This window comes from Phoca vitulina, unplaced genomic scaffold (genome assembly GCF_004348235.1).
Source record: "Phoca vitulina isolate PV1807 unplaced genomic scaffold, GSC_HSeal_1.0 scaffold46, whole genome shotgun sequence".
Lineage (NCBI taxonomy): Eukaryota > Metazoa > Chordata > Mammalia > Carnivora > Phocidae > Phoca > Phoca vitulina.
The window spans coordinates 9182664-9206885 of record NW_022589749.1 but is presented as its reverse complement, the minus strand read 5'-3'; the positions used below and the strand labels follow the sequence as shown (position 1 = coordinate 9206885).

Genomic DNA, 24222 nt, shown 5'->3' with positions numbered 1-24222 from the left:
GGTCTCCTGTGCAAGCCTTCATGGCACTGTCCCCCAAATCCCGACCTCTACAAAAACTGTAGAACGTGTCTTGCTGGGTTTCATGGCCCATCTGGCCCTGCACACATTCCAGATGATCCCTCTTTTACTCCATCCCATCGTCTTTCCCTTCCCCCTGAAGGCCCAGCAGCTCCCCTGGACTTAAACCGCCCACTTAGACTTTCCCACGGGTACCCCAGGTAAAAACTGACGATGGGAAACAAACTCATCGACTTCTAGTGGACACAGATGCGACATACTCAGTAATAAGGCTAATTTAAGCTTGTTGGTGTAACTAAAATAGATGTTTTTAGAGTTATCGGCATTAAATATAAAACTTTTATTCTACTAAGGTTTACTGAAGTCAAACAAACTCATGTTATCTCCATTGCAATTCATCAGCAAAAAGATGGCTTAAAATGATGGTTCATTTTATAAATAAATAAACTTTTCTTTAAAAGATGCAGGGTGGGGGTATGGGGAGGGAGGTGCGCCTGGCTGGCGCAATCAGAAGAGCACGTGACTCTTGATCTCAGGGTTGTGAGCTCAAGCCCCACGTTGGGTATCGAGATCACTAAAAATAAATAAACTTTAAAAAATGATGGTTAATTTTGTCTGTCTCATAAAGTTCTCATGGGTAATTGTTAAGTTAGCTTTCAAAATCTTTGGTAACCCGAAACTTGGAAGTTTTGCTAAGTTAAATTATAAATTGGGTTGAAATCATTGGATATCTAAGTCTTTTCCAAATAAGATAAAATACGGAAACACTAATGACTAAACAAGGTTTACCTGCTTTTGGCTTCTTATTGAAGAGAAACTAGGGGCGCCTGGGTGGCTCAGTTGGTTAAGCATCTGCCTTCGGCTCAGGTCATGATCCCGGGGTCCTGGGATCGAGCCCCGCGTCGGGCTCCCTGCTCAGCGGGGAGCCTGCATCTCCCTCTGCCTCTCCCCTGCCCGACTCGTCCTCTCTCTCTCTCACGCTCTCTCTCAAGTAAAAATAAATAAAATCTTAAAAAAAAAAAAAGAAGAAGAGAAACTAAAGATACCTGGGTCTGTTGGAAAACATGCTGTGTGCCTTCCTGAGACATTGTCCTAGGAAAATGCATGTTCCTAAAAATTATGAAGTGCATTCATAAATTTGCCAATCTAAAATCCTGCTGTGATAGACAGTTTGTCTTCATTGGAGACTAAAGTTTCTGAGAGTTAAAATTCTGCTGAATGTAGTTAAGACTGATGGAAATGATAAGGAAAGCAACTCTTTATGTAAGAAAGTAGGAGACGTGTAAGAAAGGTATAAGAAGTGAGCATACGTTTTGTTGAGGGAAAAAGAAAATAACTTTGTCCTAAATTGAGACTGGTTAGTTAGACCGAAAAGGCTTAGGACAAAATCTGAAGACAAAAGAAAGTTGTAGAAGGAAAAGCTTTAGAAAAGAATTTTATGTGTGGTTAGGACAGATTAAGATTGAAATGAATGGATTTTAAAAGTATGCTGATATAAGACTGAAATTCTGCTTTACTCTTTGTTAAAAAGACAAGTTTTCTTGGATTACAGGTCAGCTCTTGATAAGAAGGTGTAAACAAAGGTTTCTTTTTCTTTTCTTTATCCAGTAAATGAAAGTTTTTATGTTTTGTCTTTATCAGGTCTTTGATTACTTAAAGTTAAAACTTCTCAAAATTTATAATGATCTGTAATCCTATTTAGACCTGTACTTTAAAACCTTCTAAGGTTTCTGACAAACTTCCCTGAGATTTGAATTGTAAATGAAGTCTTTTTGACGAGGCTTGTTTCTTTGGTATGTTAAGTTACTCAGGAAGCACCGTCCAACAAATAATATGCCTTAGGTTGTATTAAATGGGTAAATGCTGTAACTGTTTTAGAAATTGCATAAAATCCCTAAGGTTTTAATATGTTCTGGTATCGGGTCATCACTTGATATTCTAATCATTAAAATGCTAGGTGTCTGAGAAATAACTGGATTTCCTTGTCAGCTGCATTATAATGAACTCTCATATCAGATCTTTATCCTTGTCCGTTTCTGAGTTTTTTGGTCATTTATAGTTATTGTTCTGATGCTCTTGCAAAATGAGTTTTGTCTTCAAGGAGATTCATGAAAAGGACTTTTTTTTTTTTTTGGACAAATACAGGTATTTGTTATCTTTAAGATCATAAAACTGAACTGGGTAAGAATTTCCAGAACTCATGGAAAAGCTGCGTTCAAACAGGACAAAAATTAATAATGTAGGACTGAATGAATTAAAGAAGATAATTAAAGTTTTTATGACTCTTGTTTGAACCATAGCTGGTTCTTTCATGTTTGCTCTTCCAGATTAAGGAAACTTTCTCTTAAGACATCCGTGATATACAGAAATGTGATAAAATATCCCTTTGTGAACAAATTGAAACATTTAACTTTTCTCCCTACCTGAACCCTCTAAAATTCAGAAACTCTCAGTATTTTTTTTCCCATGGGATTATAATTATTTGCGTAAGTTCAATAAGAATCTGTTCTCCCTGTAGCAGGACACCACTGGAAACACTGGTTATTTTACCAAGGCTTTGACTGAAATGTCATGTTTGAGACAGACAAGCATAGACTCAGATATGACCAGACAGCTCTAAGGAACTAAGGTTGACTTTATGGAGCCAGGGAAACCCCTTGGAAATGTTTCCAAGGGCCTGATACCTTGTTTATAGAGTTCCCAGCAGCCGTACCAGGAGAGTAAAGAACATCACTTCCTGGCAGGTGCAGGAACCTCAGGACATTTTGGGGACCTAGAGAAGAGGAATTTGCCCAAATCTACAGGGATTGCAGCCATGTCTGATGGCAGATACGTGGCCTGGCTTTTCGCCTCAAGCGGCTATTAAAAGTTCAGTCTAGAGATTCCTTATGAAAAGTTCCAGCAAAGCAGATATTTTTTAAGATTTTATTTATTTATTTGAGGGAAGAGAAAGGGAGCACGAACAGAACGGGGCAAGGGGCAGAGGGAGAGGGAGAAGCAGACTCCCCACTGAGCAGGGAGCCTGATGTGGAGCTTGATCCCAGGACCCTGGGATCATGACCTGAGCCAAAGGCAGATGCTTAACCAACTGAGCCCCCCAGGCGCCCCCAGAAAAGCAGAGTTTAAAGGATTTATATGGTCAGGGGCACCAGGGTGGCTCAGTCTGTTTAGCGTTGGACTCTTGATTTTGGCTCAGGTCATGATCTCAGGGTCATGAGATTGACCTGCCTCAGGCTCCATGATGGGCATGGAGCCTGCTTGAGATTCTCTCTCTCCCTCTCTGTTCCTCCACCCCACCCCTGCTTTCTCTCTAAAAAAAAAAAAAATTTAATTAAAAAAAAAGGATCTATACGGTCAATCACTATTCTTGCTGAGCTTATGTAAACAATTAGACCACGTTTGTTAAAACTGGACTTGTTTTAGGGGCAAGTCGGCTTCTCCCTGTCTCTCTGGCTCTCCCCCCTGCTCGTGCTTTCACTCTTGCTCACTCTCTCTCAAATGAATTTAAAAAAAAAAAAAAGAAACTTAAAAACCAGACTTGTTTTACAAATGAATTAGTCTTGATTTGGCTATCTCTGGGAAATAAGCATGAATTTAGAGAAAAATTATGTTCCAATAACATACCTTTGCGGATGCCAAATTCTAGTTCTGATTGTCTTTGAATGTTTGTTGTTTGCCTAAGCCAGACAACTCGAGGGAAACTTCAGAGAAACTGCCACACTAGCTCACATATAGACAATCTTCATGCTTGTTACTCTGTGGGGATAATAACAGGGCCCCGTGGGCATACAATTATTTGAACAGCGGGAAAACGGGATGGAGTCCCCCAATAATCGTATAACTCAACTACCACCTTGACCAATTCTGTGTGGCGGGGATGACAAAGTCGCTCCTTAAAAGCTGGAGCGTACCCCACTCCATGGGGTTAACTGTGGACTTGTGGAGATAATGGGTGGCCCCGCTTACCTTAGGATTGGATAGAGGACGCACCTGGGGACACCCATATCCCCCAGACAAGGCTTCTCCCATTTGCCAGCAACCCTTCATAATTAGGATATTGTGAGGCCAGACACCAAAGAGGGCTTCTTGATGGTTTTATCCCTTAGCCATTTTTCTCTCAGGAGCTGCCTCTCTTGATGTAAAATTGCAATTAGAGGCTCAAGCCAAGCATCATACAGCGGCCATATTTAATCAAGCCCAACACACAGTCACCCACAAATTCAAAAGGTCGTCCTCCAAAACGGAGAATCAACACAACAGGCCCCTCCCCGAGAAGATCAGCAAGAACATCCAGCCAAGACCAAGTTTACTGATCAATAAGAACTGCAAAACTCCAGCGCTAGGGGAATACAGCACATAGAATTCATGGGTTTTTTCCCACAATTCTTTAGTCTTTCAATTTTAATTTTTTTTCTCTTCCCTTTTACAACCAATTTCTTATTTCATCAACTCTTTTTTTTTTAAATGTTTTAATTGTCATTTTTACATTCTATGCTTTCATTGTATTTAATTTTATTTGTGTGTATATATATATATACATATATATGTATATATATGTATATATATATATGTAAGTTTTTCTTTCTTTACAATTTTGGGATGTAGTTGCTTCTAACAGACCAAAATACACCCAGAATCTAGTATATGGCTCTATTCTCTTCACCTGTCTGATCATATTCTCTTTCTTCTTCTTCTCCTTCTTTTTGTTAAAGTCTTTTTGAATTTTCATCGTCACAGTTACATTCTATCCTTTCAAAATATTTAATTTATTTTTGTATATATATAAGTTTTTCTTTCTTTACAATTTTGAGATGTAGTTTCTTCTAACAAACCAACCAAAATACACTCAGGATATAGAGTGTTGCTCTGTTCTGTTCAACTGTCTGTTTATATTCCTCCTTTTTTTTTCTTTTTTCTCTTTTATTTGGTCTTTTAATTTTCATTTTTACAGTTACATTCTATCCTTTCGCTGTATTTAATTTTATTTTTGTACATATATGTTTTTCTTTCTTTACAACTTTGGGATCTAGTTTTCCAACAAATGGGCCAAAATACACAAAGGATCCAGTGTATTGCTCTATTCTGTTCACCTGTCTGATTATATTCTTTTTTTAATTTTAATTTATTTTTATTTTTATTATTATTATTATTATTTGTTTTGTTTTCAGGTCTCTTCTAATTTGTTTAGTGGATATTTCTCTGGGATCACTGTTGTCATCTCAGTATTTTGTTCTCTTGTTCATCTATTCTTCTCTGGACAGAATGACAAGATGGAAAAATTCACCTCAAAAAAGAGAACAAGAGGCAGTACTGACTGCCAGGGACCTAATCGGTATGGACATAAGTAAGAAGTCGGAACTAGAATTCAGAATAACTATTATAAAGATACTAGCTGGGCTTGAAAAAAGCATAGAAGACACTAGAGAATCCCTTTCTGGAGAAATAAAAGAACTATCTAATCAAGTCAAAACCAAAAAGGCGGGGCACCTGGGTGGCTCAGTCATTAAGTGTCTGCCTTCGGCTCAGGTCATGATCCCAGGGTCCTGAGATCGAGCCCCACATAGGGCTCCCTGCTCCACGGGAAGCCTGCTTCTCCCTCTCCCACTCCCCCTGCTTGTGTTCCTTCTCTCGCTGTGTCTTTCTCTGTCAAATAAATAAATAAAAATCTTAAAAACAAAAAACAAAAAACAAAAAGGCTGGGGCGCCTGGGTGGCTCAGTCATTAAGCGTCTGCCTTCCGCTCAGGTCATGATCCCAGGGTCCTGGGATCGAGCCCCGCATCGGGCTCCCTGCTCCACGGGAAGCCTGCTTCTCCCTCTCCCACTCCCCTTGCTTGTGTTCCCTCTTTCGCTGTGTCTCTGTCTGTCAAATAAATAAAATCTTAAAAAAACAACAACAACAAAAAGGCTATTAATGAGATGCAATAAAAAATGGAGGCTCTAACTGGTAGGATAAATGAGGCAGAAGAGAGAATTAGTGATAGAGAAGACCAAATGACGGGGCCCCTGGGTGGCTCAGATGGTTAGGCGTATGCTGTCGGCTCAGGTCATGATCCCGGGGTCCTGGGATCGAGTCCCGCAGCAGGCTCCCCGCTCCGCGGGTAGCCTACTTCTCCCTCTCCCACTCCCCCTGCTTGTGTTCCTGCTCTCACTATCTCTCTCTCTGTCAAATAAATAAATAAAATCTTTAAAAAAAAAATGACGTCTCATTATGAAGGACCAAGATTTTCTCACAGTGCCATTGTCCCCTTCCACTCCCTGCTTCCACAAAACACGTTTTAGTTAGATTGCAATTGATTTTCTTTGTCACTTAAATACAATTCTACAACTTCTGTTTCTTGAGGTATCATCTTCAGAGAACATGGTATAACTCTCCTCTTGGTAAGACGAAAGAATATGCCTCCCAGCTTTTGTTCTCCAGGCGTCTACTTTTACATTCTGTCTCGTAAGACTCCCACTTTGATTTGTCAACAGGCTGATTACAGATGTTAATAAGAAGTGTTAACAAACCCTGCTGTACCCATCCAATGAAACCCTGGAACCCTCCCCAAACCCACATTTTCAGACGTTAGCCAAGGGCCAAACTTATAAGCAGGCCTTTCTAGAACTGTTAGGCTAACTCTTTTCTGCACACTCCCTTTGCCCTTAGCCAAGGCATCTTTAAAGCAAAACATGCAGCACTGAGCTCAGATATGCCCTGCAGAGATCTTGGACTTAGCCAGGTACAATGAAACCCAGGAATCATAAAGGTTTGTCTTAGAAAGGGAAATGGCTTCCTCTTTACATTTCTGTAGGAGCCTTTCTTTACCTGAGCAGAGGCAGCAACAATTCAGCCCAACACAACTGTGGCCAGTAAGTTGAAACTGATCTGATCACCTTCTAGGACACAAGCAATGAATATCATGATATTCAGGGGACTCATACGAGAAGTACAATCCCAGAGGCCCCGCGTGGTCCCCCTGGAAACACAGAGTTTACATTGTTAGCACTGCCCCGCCCCCAGCAGGCCATGTACTTACCTGAACATCGAGGTATCAGGGCCCCTAGATGGGACCTCCCATCCTAGGGTTCTCACTGCAGTCCAGATAATTCCCTTGAGTTCTTGGCTTACGATGGACTACTTGAGGCCATCAGGTCCAAATTGTTTTTGCATGTCAGTGAGCTGTGTGGACATCTGGATATGTTCGTGGAAAGTGCAGTAACTGGGCCACACCCTGCTGTCAGGTGGGGTCTTCGACTCAGAATCTGAATTCAAAGCTAGAAGCTGCTTGGGAAGGCAACAAGGGGAGTTTTCCTTCAGAAAGAAAGGAAAGCCCAGAACAGTTCTGAAAAACCAAGATCGGTAATGCTCTCTCCTCTCCTCCCCTGAGCCTCCCAGTACTGGGGTTTTGTTTTTTTCTGTTGTTAAAAAAATCAGTATTGGGAGCCTGGGTGGCACAGTTGGTTGAGTGTCTGACTCTTGGTTTCCTCTTGGGTCACGATCTCAGGGGTCCTAGGATCGAGCCCTGCGTCAGGCTCTGAGCTTGGCATGGAGTCTGCTTGAGATTCTCTCTCCCTCTCCCTCTGCCCCTCCCACTCATGCTCTCTCTCTCTCTCTCTCTCTCTCTCACTAATAAATAAAGAAATCTTTAAAACAAATCAGTGTGTCCCATTCAGTAATTAAATCTTTAATTCTTTTTCAGCCACCCCCTACCCTCACCCAGACCTTTGTCTGGAAGGGTTCTACGCAAGAAGGACAAAAGCATTTTCATAGAAAAAAAAAAATTTTTTTTTATGCAACTTATCCGGAAAGACTCAATTAGGTTCAGGAAATGGGGCAAAATCCTGCTTTTTAAAAGATGTTCAAAATGGGTTTATATAACTCTCTACCCCTTTCACCCTAAGCATGGATCTAGTGAGCCCCCTAGAAAAGATAATGTTTTTTTTTGGGGGGGGGACAGTTGCATTTAGCAGACGGCCCCACTGAGGTGCGTGTACCAAGAGAAAGTGAGGAAGGAATAGTCAGACTATCATCAATCCATTGATGGCAATTGCAGCTAAAGGAAAAGTCAAATACAACAATCCACAGCCATGAGATGTCCCCCACCTGTCAGGAGTGGGTGGGAGGGTCACAGTCCCTGTGACATGCCCTCGCCCAACCTGCTGCTTTGGGCAGGAATCACAGTTTGGAATGCAACAAGTCTGCACCAGAAATAGCCGATCAGCTGCTCGGTTTTAACTTGGGCCATCAGAAAGCAAATCTTTCCTCGCGGACATCTGCAACAACCAGACGGTCCAGCAGCATCCGTAATGTTTTCACAGCGTCTGCTCCACAGAGGGGTGTCCCAAATCTGCCCAGCTCATCGAGTGCAGTGACTTCACCTGATGTCAGCTCCACACAGCTTGTGATGAGGCTGAAATAGCAGCGGGTGCCAGCTTGGAGGCGGAGCCAGGCATCCGGGATCTGTGAATTCAGGATTCCAAAAGTCAGTGGCAAAAAAGGTAACTATGCCGGGGCGCCTGGGGGGCTCAGTCGGTTAAGCGTCTGCCTTCGGCTCAGGTCACGATCCCAGGGTCCTGAGACTGAGCTGTGCACTGGGCTCCCTGCTCAGCGCGAGGCCTGCTTCTCCCTCTCCCACTCCCCCTGCTTGTGTTCCCTCTCTCGCTGTGTCTCTGTCTGTCAAATAAATAAATAAAATCTAAAAAAAAAAAAAAAGGTAACTATGTAAGATGATGGATACATTCATTAGCTTGATCGTGGCAAACACTGCACAATGTATATACGTATATCAAAACAACACATTGTATACCTTAATTATAGGCAATTTTTGTTAGGCTATTTTTATTTGTCAGTTATCCCTCACTAAAGCTGGGGGGGGGGGGGGCGGGGCAGGGCACTGGCTTTTCTTCTGCTGCAGCCAAGCGAGACAGCTTCCCTAACCCTTTCTGTCCTGTTGGTCTTAGAGCCCAAGTGGATGTCCTCAAAAATATACCTCCAACTGTCAGACAGGCAATTTCACAAGAGCTCATTAGCAACTAAAAAAACCGCTTTTTCAAGCCGTAAAAGTGTATCTCCATTTAGAGATTGCTTCTCTTTCTCAGTTGTCTACCCCCCGCCCCCAGAAGCTCCAAAAGGCAAAAATCATAGTAAGAATCATTTGTTACAGAAGATTGTTCTGTTTTCAATACTCAAAAGATTTCAAATTCCAAGCCGCCCATGTGGCAAAATGCAAGAAAGTTACATCCCAGTGACTTTTTCTTTCTTTCTTTTTCTTTTTTTTTTTTGGCGACTCTTCTCTAATTGGGACGATCCCTCTGGCACTTACAAAATTATAGGCATATGACATTTTACATCAATTTTAACCATACATCCAAATATAATATCTATGAAATACAAAGGCATTTAAAAAATTCCTTCTCCAGGGCGCCTGGGTGGCTCAGGCGTTAAGCGTCTGCCTTCGGCTCAGGTCATGATCCCAGGGCCCTGGGATCGAGCCCCACATCGGGCTCCCTGCTCAGCGGGAAGCCTGCTTCTCCCTCTCCCACTCCCCCTGCTTGTGTTCCCTCTCTGTCTCTCTCTCTGTCAAATAAATAAATAAAATCTTTAAAAAATAAATAAATAAATAATCCCTTCTCCTTTAATTTCATTGAAAATTTACTTAAACTCCTAGCAGTAAATTCAGCATTTATGGGGTGGGAGTGGGGGGCGGCAGCAGCTGTGGAACCCCCCCCCCCCACACACACACACATTTTCTTTCCCCTCTGATCTGTCTAAAGCTTTGCCTCTTCTCTGAGAACTGATTTAATGTTTTCCCTCCCACTTGGAGGAGAGAATAATACAAACTTCCAACATTTTGGGTCCAACCAAAGCCCACCATTGGAAATGTTTGGGCTCTTTCTCCTCCTACCTTGAGGAGAGAACAAAAACCAAAGGTATCACCCCCACTGAGATCCCCTCATTGTTTTATTTTTTATTATTTTTTAAAGATTTATTTATTTATTTGAGAGAGCGAGAACACGAGCAGGGGGAGCGGCAGAGGGAGAGGGAGAATCTCAAGCAGATTCCCTGCTGAGCACAGAGCCCCACGAGATCTCACAACCCTGAGATCATGACCTGAGCTGAAACCTAGAGTCAGACGCTCAACTGACTGCGACTGCGCCACCCAGGTGCGCCCCACCCCCCGCCTCATTTTAGCCAGAGCAGCCAAAAGAGGCCAAGGGATCCAGCTCAACTCTCGTGGGGTACCATCTACTGAGTGTTGAGTCCCAGAGGTCATTTTTACTTCTCCCCACATCTGCAGCTGCAGCTCAGGGGGGGAACGGCACAGCCACCCAGGCACCGAAGGTTGGCTGACCGTTCCGGGAAGCCATGCAGGCCCCCCCACCCCCGCGCCATGGCCCTGGGTAGGTACCGAGTACTCAGTAAGGGCTTTGGAAAGGAGCTGAGGGCCTGGGCCACCTTGGTCATGGTCGCAGAGGAAGAGGATAGCCAGTGCTTATACAGCTAGGAATCTCATATGCATCTCTGTGAAAGGATGTCCCTTTCCCCTCGTGCTTCCTTTCCCCCAGACAATGCCTGTACCGTATTTCAGTGAGTCAGGATCCATCGAGCGAATCCTATTGCTGCCAGCACGGTGTTAGGGGTTCCCAAGCCCACCCTCGGGTTTGTTAATGTGCTAGGAAGACTCACGGGACCCAGAATTGGTCATACTCACGCCTAAGATGTATTACAGCTAAAGGACACAGAGCAAAATCAGCCCAGGGTAAAGGCACATGGTGCCTACAAGATGGCAAGGGTCTTCTCCTGGGGAGGTTCGGGGGGGTGGGGGGGTTCACATAGGTTATGCTAATTTCCTCCAGCAAGGGGTTGCGGAATGTCGTCTACAAAGGAACCTTTCCAGAGCCTCAGGCACCCGGGTTTTTACTGGGGGCTGGCCCCATATGCACCTGTTGCACAGCACGTACCCAAATCCCAGACTCCCAGAAGGAAAGCACATGTTCAACATAAAGCACATGCCTTGTACAAATAGTTTACACCCAAGGAACCACTCCTGTCATTTCTGGGGACGGTGGGGACCTTCCTGAAATCCGAGTTTCTCAGTGCCAGCCAAGGCTCAACCTTGCAAGCCGGCCTTTCTATGAACAGCACCCTCAAGCTTGCTGTGTTCACTCCTTTCTGCACACCACGGCGCAGTGGAGGATGAGTCTTAAGGGCCCATCTGAAGAGAGGGCGCCATGAGCACGGTCTCTAGAACCCAGCTCCCAGCTCAGGTTGGACAGAAGGTGGCAACTCGGGAGCAAAGAGCAGAGACGGCCATACTCAGCCACTGCTGACATGTTATCCTACCCGGCCCAGCCTGAGAAGGAGAATCTAGGAGGGAATACAGGGGCTCCAGAGACGGGGCCCTGCGCGTTCTCCCTCCCCCGTTTCGGCCTGCTGCTGGAAGAAGCACGCAAGAGTGTATCCAGAGTGTGACTGAGATCCGCAGTGTTTCGGGAAGCAAAGTCCAGGGGGTAGGACAGAACCACCAGCCTTGGCCAGCTGAGCCAGACACTTGCCTTCAGCACTCTGAGGCTGCTGATAACCTGCTCCCTTGATTTGGTAAACATTGACTATGTGCCTAGGACACCAGCCAGGCCAGGCTCCAGGAGTGGGGGTTCGAGTTGGCCACTGTGAACAAGGGGACAGGATGTTCCTTTTCACCTGGGAGGCTGAGAGGGCTGCACCGAGCCCTCCTCCCCTGGTGGAACCTTCTGGCCTAAGAGCTCCATTCTGGGCTACCTCTATGTCAGTTTTCTCAACTGGAAACCTAGACCCAGGGGGCGGAGGTGGACATTGAGGGCAGGCTGCCCCAGGAGGGGCAGAATAAGGAGGTGGGACTACCTGGCCAGCCTCCAGACTTGCCCAGAAAACAGAAGAGAGAAGCTGGGAGAAGTTGTCTGGACTGGTGGAATGAGATCCAACTTCAGAAGCAAATAGGCCAGGGTTTGGGTTTCTCTTCCTCCCAGCTCCGGGGCTTTAGTCTCCCCATCCGTCCGGTGGAAACATCAACATCTCTGATGTGTAGAGAACACAGTGCAGCAATTAGAAAGGTGGCCTTGGAGTCAGAATAACCCGGTTCACATTCCAGCCCTACTACGCCTCTTGCTAACTGTGTGGCCTGGAAAAGTTCTCGAACCGTCCTGGGCCCCACCTCCAGGGCTGCTGGCTAAAGCTGACCCATGGCAGAGCTTAGCTGAACCTCAAACCTGGGGCTGGGGAGTGCCGACCGGGCCCCCTGGGGAGAAGAGGGGGCCTGGCAGGGTTTGCTGAGGAAGGCAGAAAGGGGGGAGTCTCCTCCCAGATAAGTCCCCCTCTGCTCCCTGGTGGGAGGGAAAGGCATGGGAGGGAAGAAAGAAGGAAAGGAGAGAGTGGCTTCAGGCACTTCCTTGCTGTTTGTTACTTTTCTCATCTGAAATATGGTAATGTTGGACCGAACGATCCTTGAAGTCATTACTAGACATGCTGATCTGTTTTTCCGTATTTAAAAAAAAAAAAAAAAAAGGGCTGGTGCAGGACGATTTAGGAACCCAAGTGATGCAAGAGGGCAGGGGGTCATAACACAGTCATGGGTCAAGACTGTGAGCATCAGAGACTGGAAAAAGTGTCCAGGCAATGATGACAGTTGAAAAGTCAGTTCCCTGGAAAGAGGGCAAGATGGCTCAGCACCAGAGTTTCGGGGGACTGGGGTGAAGCAAGCGGCAGGGGGTTGTCCTGGAACCCTCAGGTGAATGCCATGGCTGGCCAGCAGTCAGTCACCATTCCATCTTTTAGGAATGTGAGACCTGAGGACTCAGGTATGGGGTTGCTGGGAGAGCCCTGGCATTCCTCCCAGAGCCATCTGCTCTCCCTTCCCACCACCCTGCAGATACTGAGAACCTGGGGCAGGGGGCAGGACCATAACCTCTTTCCCATTACTCAGGATGTGGCAACCCCAAGGCCCCCTGTTTTCCATCAGTTGCCCAAAGCCCTAAAGAGACAAGTAATCATAACCAACATTAACAGAGAATTCCTATGTGCTGCGCTCTACTCCAAAGACTTACGCTTCATCTCACTTAATCCCAACCATACTATTATTGCTTCCATTTTACACATTTTACAACTCCTCTGAGACTGAGGCTCAGAGGGGTTCCGTGACTCTCCGTGACTCTCCGTGACTCTCCCCAGTCACATAGTATGTAGCAGGTCCAGGATTCAAACCCCCACACCCATGCCTCTAACCACTATGGAGTACAACCCTTTTACCTAGTTATAAACCACACGCTCGCTATGCAAACAGGGCTTCAGGACCAGTCCCTAATTCCCCGTCAAATTTTCCCTAAACAAGAATTCCGCAGTCACCACTGCACTCAGTCTGGCCTTGACTTCTGAACTTTGGATTCTGGAGGGCAGAGACCATAGTGCCAACCCGGGGTCCCGGAGTGTGCCCTTGGCTCTGTGCCTTGGCTCTGCCCCACTGACTAGTGGCCTTGGGTAGTCACTCCCCTTCTCTGGGCCTGACAATATGACCCTGTCCACTGAGGCTGCAGCCAGATCAGAGGCTCCCAAGCCTAGGAGCTTCCAGGGTTGGGTCAGCTTCCGCCCGCCCCTAGGAAGGCCAGGAGGCCAGGGGTGGGATCTGCTCGGTGTTAAATACTTCTGTCCAGCACTCCACTGGCCTCTTGTCCCAGTCTCAGAGCAGGAAGTTTGACCAAGATCAACCATGGTAAGTGCTTGCCTGGGAGGCAGGGCAGCCTCCCCAGTGATGATCTGCGGTGAGGCTTCCAGAAGCGCCTTGTGTCTGAGCTTCCAAGTCTTACTGTCCTTTTCTTTCTCCTTAGACGACTTACAGCGACAAAGGAAAGAAGGTAAGTAGGAGGGGAAATGTGGGGTCAGGGCCCCGGGAGACTGGGATGTCAGCAAAGAGCAGAAAAGGAACTTCAGCGGGTATGTGATGTCCAAGATGCACACTCAGGCTCATCTCTCCAAAGAAAAACTTTACCTCTTCTTAAATTCCTGCTAATCTCTTAATCCTGTCTAGGAGTTCTTTCTAGATTTTTTTTTTTAATGTGTAATCTCTACCCACACTGTGGGGCTCAAACTCACAACCTCGAGATCAAGAGTCGCATGCTCTACTGACGGAGCTAGCCAGGTGACCCTGGAAGTTCTTTCTAAGGTCTAACTTAAATCCGTGTTGCTGTAGCAGACAGCAGTTCCACTTTGTGAAATCTGGGCAGGCCTCCCAAGGGGGCTTTCTGATCCCCAACATCCAGGAGCTTGATTTCTCCATTGGAAACCTCTTTTGAGGCTTGGCAAGGCTGCAGGGTGTTTGGCTTCTCAGTTTTGGAATTAAGGCTGGGACAAGGAAAGTGGTTAGGGGACACCTCTCCATCCACACTTTTCTAGACCCACTTCCAGAGACTTAGCTTCTCCCCTTCTCTCCTCCTGCAGCCTCAGAGAGGCCGATTCCTTCATTTCCACTCCGTGACCTTCTGGGTTGGCAACGCCAAGCAGGTAAAAGCTGGGGCCAGGTATTAGAGTGGGCAGAGGGCGGGCCAGAGGGCCTCCTGGACAAGGGTGGTTCCCTGGCTGGGCCTGTGATTGGCCGCTGTGTGGGGAGGATCAGAGCCAGCATTGGGACCATCCCAGAAATACAGACGCTCTTTAGATCCTAATTACACAATCAGGGCCTCGGACCCCAGCAGGAAACCTATCTGATGTCGGAATGGGCCAGGGAGCCGCCTTTCTTCCCAGGACGGACTCTGTCCCTGGGGCAACAGGGCAGCCATGCCAACGGGGACTGGAGGCTTCAGCCGGGGGGGCGTCCCCCAGGCTGGCCCTCAGGAACCCGGTGGCAACTCTGTGATTCAGGCTGCGTCATTCTACTGCAACAAGATGGGCTTTGAACCACTAGCCTACAAAGGCCTGGAGACGGGTTCCCGGGAGGTAGTCAGCCATGTGATCAAGCAAGGCAAGGTAAGTCCCCACCCCAGGACCCCACTCACCCAGGCCAGCCTCTCTGCCCCTGCTGGTCTCTGAGCCTCCTAAGGGCTCTGGTGCTTGTGGGTGAAGCAGACCAGGAGGCCCTTGCCCCAGGCCCACCCGATTCTCTCCCAGGATGTCTGGCGAGGATAAGGGAGCATGAACTGAGAGCCGCCACCAGCACCTCCTTTGGCCCCTTCGTACAACAGACCACAGGGACCTCAGTCTCATCTCCTTCTCGGCCTCGCCCAACTCTGGCCTCACAGATGTTTGGGAGAAGTTGACAGAGGCCTTAGACATCAAAGCTGAAAGTCTGACTAGTGCCCTGATCCCTGGGAATCCTGGGGCTCTCTCCCATGGGGGGGCCTGAGCAACAGCTCATCTCAGAGGGGAAGCTGAGGCAGAGAAGGGGCTGGAACCCAGGGTCAAGGAGTCCTTCCTGGCTGGGAGGGGCGATCTGATCCGAATGCCCCACTGGGGTGTCTCACAGGTGGGTGGGGAGGAGGGGATGGGGGTGCACCTCCACATGCTGGCCTGAGCCACCAGCTACACCTCCTCTCTCCTCTCTGCCTTAGATTGTGTTTGTCTTCTCCTCCGCCCTCAACCCCTGGAACAAAGGTGAGGAGGCCCAGGGGGTTCAGGGTGCCAGGAAGTGAAGACATGCTATTGTGGGTTGTGGTTGGGCTCAGGGACAAGGGAGTGGGTCTGGTTCAGCGAGGGTTCCCCAGCCTAGAAGAAGATGGAGCCCAGAGGCTGACAGAGAGGTGAGGGAGCCATGATTCCAGCACCATGACCTCCCCTACCGGCCACAGAGATGGGCGACCACCTGGTAAAACACGGTGACGGAGTGAAAGACATCGCTTTTGAGGTGGAAGACTGTGACTACATCGTGCAGGTGAGCCCACACCGGGGCTGCCCTCTGCCTGCCACGGGGACCCTGCGGTCAGGGCTGGAGGACCCGCCATGTTGGAGTGACGAGCCCAGACACTGGTGTGATGCACACCCGAGTTCCAGGGATGCCCCGGCCCTTGCTAGCTGCATGCCCTCTCACTGAGCCTCAGTTTCCACATCTGGAAAACAGGGACAACCACAGCAACTACCTCACTGAGGTGGACACAGAGGACCTGAGACCATAATTACCACTTCTTGAGCACGACTCTGAACCAAACACCATATTCAAGAAGCAGCTTAGAGGTTCAGAGCATAGAAGCCAGAGGCCCACTGCCCAGGTCTGAATCTTATTATCTGTGAGACTTTGGGCAAGTGACTTAACTTCTCTGTGCCTATAGATCTCATCACCTATAGAACGGAGACAAGAACAGTACCTTTCCTGTAATGTTGCTGTGAGGAAGAAGGAGTTTGGTAAATACCTTCACCAACACCTGACATGTGATAAGCATAGCCATGCAGTAAGGTTTCGCTACATAAAGGCATGAGCCGTGCATGGAAGGCACCCCGCAGAGGGTCTGATGCACAGCAGGTGTTCAGTCAATGGGAGGGGTCTTCTATCCCACCGCCTGGTTTACAGATGGGGAAGTTGAGGACTGGAGAGGGGGAAGGGCCAGAGTGAGTTAGCAGAGGTGGGACACACCCCCACCCCCACCTGGTTTGTCTCTCATAGCTCCAACTCTGGGCCTGGGCCTCAGTTTCCCTATCTGCCAAACAGGCACAAGGCACGGGTGTCAGGGGCAACAGCTGAAGCTGGCTGTCGTTCCTGCCTGGGTCTGGGAAAGCAGGATGAGCCTGTGGCAGGACGAGGCAGGACCACGGGGCAGCCAGCCAGGGCTCCGGGAGGGTCCAGCACTTACTGCCTCCCTGACCCATCTTCTCTGCAGAAAGCCCGGGAACAGGGCGCCAAAATCGTGCGGGAGCCCTGGATAGAGCAAGATAAGTTTGGGAAGGTGAAATTGGCCGTGTTGCAGACGGTGAGTTCGCTTCGGTGCCCCCACCCCTCCTGCTGTCAGCTCCCCTGAGATGCCAGGATCCCCACCCCCATCCCCACCCCCACTCCCTCATGCCATCCCACCCTGGTGCCTTGAAGCAGACATTCTCCTCTAAGTCTCACTGCCTGTAATGCTTGGCCAGTGTGCAGAGGCTGATGGGAGCTACCAGTCCCCCCCTGATGCTTCCCTTCCTCCCCTGTGCACGGGGAGAGTGTGGGGGGCAGGTGGCAATGACAGCACAGGGATGTAAACTGAGGACAAGGGCTTTGAAGAAGGGGGCGAGTGGGGTCTGGGGAAGACTTTGGGCAAAGCACTCCACCTCTCTGGGACTCTGTTTAAATGAGCAAGGACTGCAGCTGGACCATCTGTGTGGCCTGGGAATGCTACTTAACCGTTTCTTCAACTATAACCCCATCCAGGGTCATTGCAAGGCTCAAGTGAGATCATTCCTGCACAGCGTTTAGAACAACGGTACCTGGTACATCACAGACACGCAGCAAAGGTTCCCAAGTCTGTGTTACTGTCATACAGAGATGACCACAGGTCCCACCTCCTCAAGGTTAAATACAACTTAAAGATTGTTAACATGATCGAAAAAAAAAAAACAACCTTTTTTTAAAAAAGATCTTGGGGCGCCTGGGTGGCTCAGTCGTTAAGCGTCTGCCTTCGGCTCAGGTCATGATCCCAGGGTCCTGGGATCGAGCCCCATTGGGCTCTCTGCTCCGCGGGGAGCCTGCTTCTCCCTCCCCCACTCTCCCTGCTTGTGTTCCCTCTCTCGCTGTGTCTCTCTCTGTCAAGTAAATAAATAAAATCTTTAAAAATAAATAAATAAGATCTTATTTTATTTTTTAAAGATTTTATTTATTTATTTATTGAGAGTGGGGAGAGGCAGAGAGAGAATCTCCAGCAGACTCTGTGCTGAGCAGGGAACCCAACACGGGGCTTGATCCCACGACCCTGAGATCATGACCTGAACCGAAATCAAGAGCCAGTTCCTTAACCAACTGAGCCACCCAAGCGCCCCCTTAAGATTTTATTATTAAGTAATGTCTACACCCAACGTGGGGCTTGAACTCACAACGCCGAGATTAAGAGTCTCACACTCCACCGGTGGAGCCGGCCAGGCGCCCCAGAACCCTTTGATATAATTTGAGCCAATGCCCTCATCATTCTCACTTAGTCAATACATTTGTACTGAGCACCTACAATGAGCCAGGCACTGTCCTAGATGCTGAGGATCCCATGATGAGCAAAACAGTGTCCCTGCCCTCACAGAGATTCTGGTCCCATGGGGCAGGCAGACGGTCAAAGAAAGTCCCAAACAAATGACAGACTGCAATTCATTTCAGAGAGGGGAAGTGACTTGCCCAAGATCACAGACAGAGTTAGGGTCAGACCCGGGGTGGAACCGTGTGGGCACCGGGAGATGTGGCCCAGTCTTGGCGGGGATGGGACCACAGGGGCCAAGCCTGGTTGTTTTCTACCCATAGTATGGGGACACCACACACACCCTGGTGGAAAAGATGAACTATAGCGGCCGGTTCTTGCCTGGATTCGAGACCCCAGCATCTGTGGACCCCCTACTTTCCAAGCTGTGAGTGCCCCTCGGGCTTGGGGGGGTATAGAAAGTCCTGAGGGTGGTGGAAAGCAATGCCCTGATCCTCCATGCAGACTGGGCTTCTCTGAGGGGCAGAGCATCTGGGAGGCTGCTGGGGGACTCCTGAGGGTCACTAAGGGGTGGCTTGAAGAGGCAACACAGAGGTTAAGCACCTAGGCTCTGGAACCAACTGCCTGGGCTCAAACCCCGGCTCTGTCATTTTTTTTTAAAGATTTTATTTATTTGAGAGACAGAGAGAGAGAGCATGAGCCAGAGGGAGGGGCAGAGGGAGGGGGAGAAGCAGACTCCCCGCTGAGCAGGGAGCCCAACGAGGGGCCCAATCCCAGGACACTGAGATCATGACCTGACCCGAAGGCAGACGCTTAACCGACTGAGCCCCGCAGGCGCCCTATGGCTGTGTCATTTTCTAGCTATTTAATCTCCATATTTACTTTATTCCTCTCTGCCTCAGTTCCCCATCTGTAAAATGGGACTAGTAATAGCGTGCAAGTCGACACCAGTAAGGTGGCTCTAGAACATGCTATGTCACAGTGAGCGGCTACTGTGGGGAGGGGGAGGTTTAGGAAGTAGCCCTCTCCTCACCTCCTGACGGCTTCCTCCCCCGAAAGGCCTAGCTGCAGTCTCGAGATGATCGACCACATTGTGGGAAACCAGCCTGATCAAGAGATGGTGTCTGCCTCTGAGTGGTGAGTCCCTGGCCCAACCCCTCACTGCAAAGGAGACAGGTCCGCTCCCCAGTTCTCTTCTCGAGACACTGGACTGGGAAATGGAGCAGAAGGGCGAGGGAGCTTAACTTGATGACCCTGAGTCATCTGTTCCCTGAGGATCAGAGCCTTTAAGGCTCAAAGGGACCCACGGGTCCTCCCTCTGAGGGCGTCACAGTCCAGGGAGACCTGGAGGAAGTCTGTCGCTACCCCAAACAGCGCCCTTGTGCAAATGAGAAGCAAGTGCCCTTCTCAAAGGGCACTTCTCTTGGTCGGACCCTTGCCATACCACACAGATCTTGTTACAAGACACTTCACGTCCACCCGAAGGAAAATTGTCAGAATCAAGGTACAGGTGTTCAGTGGGTATGAGGTGAATGGTGGTTCCTTTCTGGAGGCTGCTCAGGGGCCAAATTCTGGAAGGTGGAAGTAGGGGCAAGGAGCCAGTCCCTGGCAGGCACACAGAGCCAACGTGTCCTTATGGCCACTCCACAGGTACCTGAAGAATCTGCAGTTCCACCGGTTCTGGTCCGTGGATGACACACAGGTGCACACAGAATACAGCTCTCTGCGCTCCATCGTGGTGGCCAATTTTGAGGAGTCCATCAAGATGCCCATTAATGAGCCAGCACCAGGGAAGAAGAAATCTCAGATCCAGGTGGGGCCTCCCCTGGACTCCGGGGGCCTGGCTGGGGAAGAAGAAAGCAGGGAAGAGCTTTGAAGGCTCCTGAGGAGGCAGGAATATGGGTGACAGGAGCCAATGACCGTGTTTGCCTTGTTTCCCTCCCCCAGGAATATGTGGACTATAACGGGGGCGCTGGGGTCCAGCACATTGCTCTCAAGACCCAAGACATCATCACAGCGGTGAGAAGCTCATTCCTGGTCCTAATTCACCTTTCATCTAGCTCCAGAGCCAAAATGGAGGAGGGAGTGGGGGGCGGGTAGTGGCAATCCTCGGCCCCCTTGGCCAGCCCAGATGGCTGACTGGGCTCTCTTACTGGTTCCTGCCACTCAAGTGCAGGCACATTCCCACCCCAGAGAGTTCCCTTTCCCTGCTGGCTTTAAAAGTAGCAGGTGCCAGAGTAAAAGAGGAAGCCTGGATTCTAGTCCTAGTTCTGCAAGTGACTTGCTGTGTGTCCCCTGGGGGATTCAGCCCCCTCTCTGGGCTTCAGCTGCCTCACCTTGAAAATGAGGATATTAGGCTACAAGATTGACTAGGTCCTTTGAGCCAAGTTAAATGCGCAGACTCTGTGGAACCGGCCTATTCCTAAGGCAGCAGTATATCAAAGTGGACACGAGCCTGACTGTCCCTTTCCATCCTGGCCTAACCAAGAATTCACTGCATGACCTTGGCAATTTCACCCATTCATTCACCCACTCAGTAGATGTGTACTGGGCACCTACTATGCATATTGGGCACCCTTTTAGGTACTTGGGATACATGAGCTGACAAAACAATAGTCTCTGCTTTAGTGAAGGCAGAAAACAAAACAAGGAAGATACATGTGCTAGATGGTGTGAGCGCTCTGGAGGGAAACCAAGCAGGGCAATGGGAGAGGGAGGATGAAGGACATTGCACGTTTAAACAGGGCGGTCACGAAAGGCCACATTGAGAAGGAGACATCTGAGAACACAGAGTTGGAAGGAGGGAAGCATGTGGACAACTGGGAAACATGCCCCGAGCAGAAGTGACAGGCAGGGCAGAGGAAGGCTGGAGGCACAGCAAGGAGATCAGCGTGGCTGGAACAGAATGAGCAAGGACGAGGGGGTAGGAGGTGAGGTCAGAAGGTGGGAGTGAGGACAGATGGTAAGGGCTTTGAATGTGACTCTGAGACAAGACACCACTGTGGGGTAAGCAGAGGAGTGGGGTGATTTGACTTGTGTTTTTAAATAAAATCACTCTGGCTACAATGTTGAGAATAGATATTTAATCTCTTGATGCCTCAGTTTCCCCAGCTATGAAATGGGGATAATAATTGTCCAGATACCTCAAAAAGTGACTGCATGGACATAATGAGGCAATACACGGAAAGTGCTTGGGAGGCAGGCACATGATGAGAATTCAGTAAACGTGAGCGATGGCTGTTCTTCTAACCGGGCCCACAAGGGGACTGGCAGGCAGGGGAAACTAGGATAGGGACTCTGCCTCCTCCTGGCTAGGGGTGTTGAGCATGGAGAGAGGAGGAGACTGACCTTGACCCTTCCTTGAGACAGATTCGCCACTTGAGAGAGAGAGGCATGGAGTTCTTGGCTGTTCCACCAACGTACTACAAACAACTTCGGGAGAAGCTCAAGTCGGCCAAGATCCGAGTGAAGGAGAGTATTGATACCCTGGAGGTGAGGCTAGTGCAGGATCCTTGAGTTTGAGCTGGGGACAATGAGCCCTGAGTTCCATCTCGCCTCACAAACACTGTCTATGCATCTACCCTGAATTAGGCATTGGGACACAGAAGGAAAACCAGACCAGGTCCCCACGATCATGGGACTTGCAGTCTGGTGGGGAGATAGATGACAGGCAAATAAATAAATAATAACACAAACACCATCGGAGAATTGATGCTGTGCAGAAAGTTAAAACAGCCTACGACGGAGAGTGACCTGGGGCTACTTCACCAGAGGTGATCTGGGAGGGCCTCTCTGAGGAGTTGACTTTTCAGTGAACTCTAAACAATCAGCGGGAGATGGCTGTGTGAAGCTAGGGGAAGGACAGTCCTGGTGAGTTAGGAGCAAGCTCCAAGTGTCTGAGGAACAGAAAGAAGGCAAGAATGGATGAAAGGAAGTATTTGAGGACTGGCCTAGGTCACTGAGGTAGGCAGGGGCTGATTCCTCTTATAGCCTCTTTAGGAGTTTGGATTTTGTTCTTCTGTGGCCAGACACCACTGGAGGATTTTGTTTTGGTTTGGTGGTGTTTTGTTTTTGTTTTTAACAGCTTTATTGATATAAAAGTCACATAACATATAAGGCACTCTTCTAAAGTTTTTTTTTTTTTTTGGCAGAGAGAGACACACACACACACAGCGAGAGAGGGAACACAAGCAGGGGGAGTGGGAGAGGGAGAAGCAGGCTTCCCACTGAGCAGGGAGCCCGATGTGGGGCTCGATCCCAGGACCCCGGGACCATGACCTGAGCCGAAGGCAGACGCTTAACTACTGAGACACCAATGCACCCCTAAAGCACTCTTTTAAATTCAGGGCACCTGGGTGGTTCAGTCAGTTGAACGTCTGCCTTCAGCTCCGGTCATGATCCTGGGGTCCCGGGATGGGATCAAGCCCCAGGTCGGGCTCCCAGCTCAGCTGCTCAGTGGGGCTCCCTGCTCAGCAAGGAGTCTACTTCTCCCTCTCCCTCTGCCCCTCCCCCCACTCCTTCTCTCTCTCTCAAATAAATAAAATCTTTTTTAAAAACTTTAAAAAATAAAGTGCACCATGCAGTGGTTTTTAGCTATTCGTTATGCTGTGCAGCTATCATCAAAATCAATTTTAGAACATTTTAATCACCTGAAACTTCACACCCTTCATCACCTCCCAGTCCCTCCATTACCCGCCCCCCCCGCCCCGCTCCCTGCAGTCCTAGGCAAGCATTCATCTGTCTTCTGTTTCTATAGATTTGCCTATTCTGAACTTGTCATATAAATGGAATCATGCACTATGGGATCTTTTGTGTCTGGCTTCTCTCACGGAGCATCATGTTTGCAAGATGCATCCAGGTTGTAGCAGGTGTCAGTGCTTCCTTCCTCTTTGTGGCTGAATCATAGCCCATTGTGTGGGTATATCACATTTTTCTTATCTATTCATCAGTTGATGGACATTGGGTTGTTTCCGCTTTTTGGCTATTACTGTGAGTAATGCTGCTGTAATCATTCGTATACAAGTTTTTGTGTGGACCTATGTTTTTAATTCTCTTGGGATTATACCTAGGAGTGGAACTGCCAGGTTATAGGTAACCCTATGTTTAACCTTTTGAGGAATCGCCAGTTTTCTGCCGGGGCTGCAAGCATTTTACATTCCACCAGTAACATTGGAGGGTTCTGATTTCCACTGGAGGACTGTAAACAGGGGAACGACATGATCTGATTTTTAAAAGATCCCTTGGGGTGTCTGTGGGGAGGATAGATTGTAAAGAGGCAAGAGGGAAGCAGTGGGACCTGTGCAGAGACCACTGGGGTGGGTGATCCAGGACAGCCTTGACGGTGGCTTACACACGGACTGTGGCGGGCAGGTGGTAACAGGAGAATTTAGGGATCTATTTGGAGGTGTCTGGAACTGGGGGAGAATGGGATCTTTTCTTGACTTTCGGGTGCAGGAGCTCTGACGGGCTTTCTAACCGACTGAGCCACCCAGGCGTCCCAATCTGACGGGCTTTCTAAAGACTCCACCGTGCCCGATTGGAGTGTGGGCCAGCCGCCCCTCTAACCCAGCCTCCTGTCTCCTACCTAGGAGCTGAAAATCCTGGTAGACTACGACGAGAAAGGCTACCTCTTGCAGATCTTCACCAAGCCCATGCAGGATCGGCCCACGCTCTTCCTGGAAGTCATCCAGCGCCACAATCACCAGGTACGAGCTATTCCCGACAAGCCCCCGAAGCCAGGCAGGGTAGCACGGTGGGCTTTCTCTAGACCCGCAGCTCACCTTCTTCTCTCTCCCGCTCCAGGGTTTTGGAGCCGGCAACTTCAACTCACTGTTCAAGGCTTTCGAGGAGGAGCAGGACCTGCGGGGCAACCTCACCGACTTGGAGAACACCCGGACCCTGCCGGGCATGTAGGCCCTGAGGGCCCAGCGGCCCCACCGTGGCCCCACCGTGGCCCCGCCCACCCGCAGGCGTACGGTGGGCCACGCCCTCAGGTCTGGAACACGCCCACCCCACGGACCCTGAACTGCAAGCCTCCCTTACTGGCCACTCCCTCTAGGCCCCGCCCACCAGCCCGCTACACCCAGGCGCTGACCACGCCCCCCTCGGTTGGGCCC

At 48.9% G+C, this 24222-nt stretch overlaps 1 protein-coding gene across 1 annotated transcript; it reads left to right on the top strand.

Moving 5' to 3' along the window:
* Positions 1–14894: 14894 nt before the first annotated feature.
* Positions 14895–24222, top strand: HPD (4-hydroxyphenylpyruvate dioxygenase). Its single transcript, XM_032431467.1, has 11 exons — positions 14895–14990; positions 15572–15614; positions 15809–15891; positions 16832–16921; positions 18430–18533; positions 19166–19243; positions 19757–19919; positions 20054–20125; positions 21476–21598; positions 23695–23811; positions 23909–24222. The coding sequence occupies exons 1-11, from the start codon at positions 14910–14912 to the stop codon at positions 24017–24019; spliced, it is 1065 nt and encodes a 354-aa protein (XP_032287358.1). The 5' UTR covers positions 14895–14909; the 3' UTR covers positions 24020–24222.